Raw genomic sequence first — 6,000 nt, forward strand, 5'->3', positions numbered from 1 at the left:
GCTGATTCCTGAACTGTCCGTGGGCCGGATTGAGACGGCGATTGGGCCGGATGCGGCTCCCGGGCCTTAGTTTGCCTCCCCATTGAGTTATCCAACCCCCGAGCCGTCTGAAGGCAATCCTGTATAGGGAAGTTTTTCAAAAAAATGTTTAATGTTTCATTATGTTTATATATATGTTGGGAGCTGCCCAGAGCGGCTGGGGCAACCCATTAAGATGTTTGGGGTATAAAGAGTAAAGTTATCGATGTGGAATGAGATGTCCCTCTTTTCATTGGAGAAACGTTGGAGGGTATTTGTACCAAGTGCTCTTTGCTTGCAGGTGACGCTGCACACCGGCCTCCCGGTCCCGGACTTCTACAACACACGAGGCTCCATGCAGTAAGGAGTCACGGGGTGTCCGGCGGCTTTTTCTCAGGACACACCGAGAGACCTGCGTTCGTTTTCTTCAGGAATTGACCTCATGGGAGAAAGGAGGAGAATATCTGGTCGTCTGGTAACTCCAGGCCAGCGGAAAACCAAATTTTTTAAACAAACTAGCAAACAAACAAAAAGTGGGTTGGAATATAGAGAAGAGAAAGGACCAAGCAGACTTTGGGCACCCCGCCAGGGCCACCCCTCTCCGCCTTTCCAGCCCGACGTGTGCTCTCTCTCTCTGTGTGTGTGTGCCCGTGTATATTTGCTTTGCTGATTTTGCTCTTTCGGCTGACGACAACATTCCCGGAGAGAGCCTGAGATGCGACTCTCTCGAATCAGCTTTGGGGTTCAGTTCTTTCATTTTGGGATTCCCCCTTACCCCTAAGTGTGAATCAAATTCCCAAGGGCGCGGTGGCTGAACCAACGTCTGGATTCTCCAGCCAGAAGAAAAACTGAGCTTCACTTGCTAGGGATGGAGCATAGCTGCCAAGTACCCCGTTTTCCCCGGGAAACCCCCGTTTTTACTTACCTTTTCCCGGTGGTCCCCCGTATCACTTCGTCTCCCGTTATTTTCTCCTGCCGGCGGCCATTTTTTTTCTTTCCGATTTGTCCTTCTATGGGCACCCAAAATGGCCGCCGCCGGCTTCAAAAGTCGCATCTACGCATGTCCGGAAGTGCATAGATGCGATTCTGCAGTCCGGGACTTGGGAGGTAAGGGATGGAGAGGTGTGCATATAACATCAGCCAGACCCCCCTCCCACCCAAAGCCCCTGGGCGGGCAAGAATTGGCTGGTCCTTGAAAGGTTAGCAGAGTGTCCAGTTGACTTTTGCCTCCTCTGTCCTCGTGGGCTTTCTTGCTGAAAAATACCTTCTCATAGACATCAGCTTGGGATCACCACTTACTCGTCATACAAAAGGCATGCAGGATGATGAATCAAGCCTTGGGAGATGGGATTTATCTTATTTTTTTCCCCAGTCAAAGCAGAGAGGTTTGCTCACATGATTTTTTTCTCTCTCCCCCCGCCCCATTACAGTATTTAGCTTTTTTTTATTCAAAGATCAGGCACCCCAGTTTTTGATCCAGAGGATGCTCAAGTCGGTTCATCACAAAGCTCAGAACACTGATATAAACAAATCAATGCTGGAAAACAATAATGTTGGTTATGAATGATGATATCTTAGTAGGGCATCCTTTGGGGCCTAGCAACTGAGGCCTGGTTCACCAGCCCAGGTGTGATGGGGGCCGCCCCACGGGAGCTGCTCCCAGTACCCACATCGGAAGTGGTACAGCTCAGATACAGGTGAGGGTGAGGTGTACAATTTAGATCACTCCACGGAAGATTCCTCCATGCTTTAATCTGCATATGAAATCAGCACCATTTTCAAATTTGGAATTCTATGGGCAGACATTCGTATTTGAGTTCTGAGTAAATTATCACTTTGTAGGGGTAGAACATTTCCTCAAAGATTTCCATTTTCAGTGTGTTTCAAAACTCAAATGTCAACATTCCGATGCCACCCAGAAATGGCCCCCGCCTGCATTCAGCAAATATATCCAATATCCCATTTCTTTTCTGATTGGGGTGGAGGATTGTATTAAGCAGAATGTGACAATCTTCTGGCTCAAGTTAATTGGCTGTTTATCCAGAGATTTGTCCTGTACCTCTGTAAATGGGGGGGGGGTTCACCAATCCGTCTCTGAATGCCTGAAGTAGAAGGAGGCGCCCACAATTTGCTCTAGTGTGCAACAAGGGCCCGTTGCACGCTAGAGACTGCAGCACCCATAATCCACTTCTGTTTCTCATTTGTTTACATCGCCCTTTGCTATCCTGATATCCTCTGGCTGCTTCGGACTGAAGCAAAATGTGAGAGGTCACCCCCCCCCCCGTCCTATTCCAAGTACGAAACCTCAACAGACCGTCAAATCTTATTTCGACATGCTTCACTGAACCCCGAAGGTGCAAGACAGGTTGCATAACACGCACATAAACAGAGCTCCCTCCATTTGACACCCTTCAATATTTGCTGCCCGAGGCAGCCGCCTCATGTTAGGGCCGGCTCCTCACGCTGCGGTGATTATCGCTCCTTTGACTGGAAACAATGGGCTGGCTTCTTACATGATTGGTGCGCTAAGCCAGTTTGCAGAGCTTCGGCTCCAGACTGGTCATGGTGGGGGGAGAGATTTCAGACTGGGAGAGATCAATATTCACAGCAAGGCTCAAAAGGCTGGCTGGCTCTTAGATATATTCAAGTTTCCCTTGTAAACCAGCCAACTTGTTGTGTTTAATTTTCATACCGTAATAACGCCACATTATCCGCACCAGCCAAACAGTCATCTTCCTTCCTCTATCTCGCTATATTTCTAAGGCAAAGAGGCTTGTGCCTTTGACATCCTGACCTGGTGCGCAGGCCCATTTAATTGTTTGTGACATCAGCCACTGTGGCTACAACCCCATGCATGTTAGCATGGGAGTAAGCACATCTTGATGCAATTTCCTTCTGAGTAAGCATGCATCGCATAGGGTTGCTTGGGGGGCAAGTCTGCAGTCCTGTACACAATTAACTTGAAGTAAATCCTGTTGAGCACAGTGGGACATGCACGGCTTCCTTTTGAGCAAGCAAACAGGATTGCATATGCGTGAAGACCATTGGGAGTCCAGAGGTGCAGGTATGAATTAAGAATAAACTCATGCATGGTCTGAAACATGGCGGAGGCAGGTATCTGCCACTGGACCTCCCTTGAATAGCACCCCTCTTGATGCTGGGCTTTCTAGTCCTGGACTTACTGATTGCTTCCTACAGATATCAGAGGCAGGCACCCATGGGTGGCTTCCATGCCATGTAGGTAACTGATGAAACCAGCTCTTTGGCTAGTCTGATGCTGTGAGATTCCCTGACCACGTCTCACAATGTGAGATTCCCTGACCATGTCAGCACGGAGCTGTCAATTTTGGATAACCCGCTCAAAATGGGCAGCGGCTTTTTTTGCTCGGTGGGGGGCTGCTTGTGGGGTCCTTTTTGATTCTGCAAACAAACTTGATGCGCCATGTTTCCGTTTTCTCTGACTACATCCCGGCGCATAGCATCCATCTTGCCTCATGTCCACGTGTGTGTCAGGATGCCTAACCATTTTGCATAGCAGCATTTCAAAATTAGCTACAGTGATGAGTTTGCCTTTGAAACAACAACAACAACAACTACGAGGCAGATCTAGCATTCCTTTGTGGTCAATGACAGACACGGAGAGGGGAAGAAAGAAGAGAGCAGCAATGCCTTCCTTTCACAATCTCAGGAAATTAAATATTCCCATTGCCATGGCTACCTCTCATGGTTGCCACCTTCCTGGTTTGAAACCAGGCCAACCGGCATTACCCTCACCCATTCAAATGCACTTCTTCTGTATCACCGTAATATTATTATCTGCTCTTTGCCTTGTTTGATTAACTGTGTGGCAGTGTCAACCCAGGCTGACTCTCTGTCATTATGTTTCTGCCGAACTGGAAGGAACCACGTTGCAATGAAATACTCAGCCACCTCTGCTCCCGAAAGACCCACCTAGCAGCTGCCTCTAACTGCAATTTGAGATGGGTGCAGTGCATGTGACCCAGTAAAATGCGAGCGCAGATAAGGCCTCGGCAGTTGCATATTTACATGCCTACACCGGTGGCAGAAGGATTTGTTGAGCATTTGCTGAGCAATGCCTTATAAGGAAACTAGTCTGGATTACGCCTGAGAGCAGGCAATGTGGTCAGGAGGTTGGTAGGAGGTTGGTAGCTGTCAGCAAGTGACAAGTCAGGACCTGGGACAGCTCCAGAGCATCAGAGATGTTGTTCCAACAAGAGTAGAAGCACAACAGAGCCCTTGTATTTCAATGGTGCAACTCTGGATTTTGTGGAAGCCCAATCCTTCAATTCAGAGTGGAGAGGGGCAGCACTCTTGTCTTGGAGCCTGGCAGTTTTGTGGCATTTCGGGTCTCCAGGGGAGTGCCCCCCCATTAAATGATAGGGATCGTGATGTCTGTGGTCATGCCAAACATCCACATTCCATTTTCGAGGAGGCAGCTTTAGAAAACCTTAACAAACCCTTCCATCGGAATCTGTTCCCATCTTGGGACCGGCTGCTAAATGTGGCGAATGTCATGTACATACCCCATGATGCCTCAAGTTCATAATATTCTCTCTGTAGCATGGACAGCATGCTGGTCTGACCCTTCCTTTTGCTTTCAGATTGGTGGTGCTCTCTAGAGATAGTTGTCTGTGGAGGGTTGAGATATTGTTTCCTTCTACCATTGTTTCTCATCATAAGTTATTGAATTATCTGCTTTGATTCATTTAACCAGGAGTGGAGATAAATCAGGAATGGTGGGAAGAAAACAATCCCATGTAATAATGTTAACAGCAAAAAAAAAAAAAACCCAAAGCAAAACAACAAAGGAGATGTCTGTAAATAAATAATTGTTCCCTTCTAGGATTTCCTTCCCCTTAGAACTGATTTTTCTCTGTTATGGTGACGTTGTACCAGCATTGCGTTAAACATAATTTATTGAATGGGTGCTAGCCTCGCAGTCACGCTCTTGCAGAGGAGATAGGTTGCAGGGTGACGCAGATCTCCTCGTGGTTTCTGTTCCCAAAGCGGGCTTGGGTGGCTGGGCCACCTGCGGCCTTGTTTTCCCATCAGCATCGATCCTGCTTCTTGATGATGTTTCTGATGCTTAGAATAGATTCCTAGTGACTTCGTAACATGTCGTTGGCAACTTATTGCAATCCTTCGCTGCAGACAGCCGCCCTCCCAGGCCCAAAAGGGGCCCTGTGTGTTGTTCTAATAAAAGATTTTAGTCAGAGAATTGCCAATGTTTCTGACTGTTTCTCTTTTGGGGGGGGGAGTGGTGCCTGGATTTGCAAGATGAAGTCGGGGGGAGGGAGTGTAAGAGGACACCTAACGAAATACAACCCGAAGCCCAGGAGTGTCTACAATACAATACATACACCTGCCTGGTGATAATAATAATAAATTAAAAAATATAATAATGATAATACAGTGGTACCTTGGTTTACAAACACAATTGGTTCTGGAAGTCTGTACATAACCTGAAGCGTACTTAACCTGAAGCGAACTTTCCCATTGAAAGTAATGGAAAGTGGATTAATCTGTTCCAGACAGGTCCGCGGAGTACTTAAACTGAAAATACTCAAACCGAGGTGTACTTAAACCGAGGTATGACTGTAATAATTTTTATTTATACAGGTAGGTAGCCGTGTTGGTCTGAGTCGAAGCAAAATAAAAAAATTCCTTCAGTAGCACCTTAAAGACCAACTAAGTTTTTATTTTGGTATGAGCTTTTGTGTGCATACACACTTCTTCAGATATCTGAAGAAGTGTGTATCTGAAGAAGTGTGCATGCACACGAAAACTCATACCAAAATAAAAACTTAGTTGGTCTTTAAGGTGCTACTGAAGGAATTTTTTTATTTATACCCCGCCCTCCCCAGTGAGAGCTGGGCTCAGGGCAGCTGACATCAATAAAATGACCAAAAAACGTAAAAGAAAGAAAAACAATTGATTAAAATGCAGATCAAAATACAATTT

General features: G+C 46.7%; 1 protein-coding gene across 1 annotated transcript in view; it reads left to right on the top strand.

Annotated features, from left to right (window-relative positions):
- TRIM9 (tripartite motif containing 9) overlaps positions 1-1,565 on the top strand; it is a 69,457-nt gene extending 67,892 nt beyond the window's left edge. The window contains exon 13 of the mRNA XM_060276532.2: positions 320-1,565. Within this exon, the coding sequence (XP_060132515.2) occupies positions 320-382 (63 nt within the window). The 3' untranslated portion in view covers positions 383-1,565. The remainder of the gene's footprint in view (positions 1-319) is intronic.
- Positions 1,566-6,000: the final 4,435 nt, after the last annotated feature.

The sequence above is a fragment of the Zootoca vivipara genome, chromosome 1, assembly GCF_965207765.1.
Source record: "Zootoca vivipara chromosome 1, rZooViv2.hap1.1, whole genome shotgun sequence".
Taxonomy (NCBI): domain Eukaryota; kingdom Metazoa; phylum Chordata; class Lepidosauria; order Squamata; family Lacertidae; genus Zootoca; species Zootoca vivipara.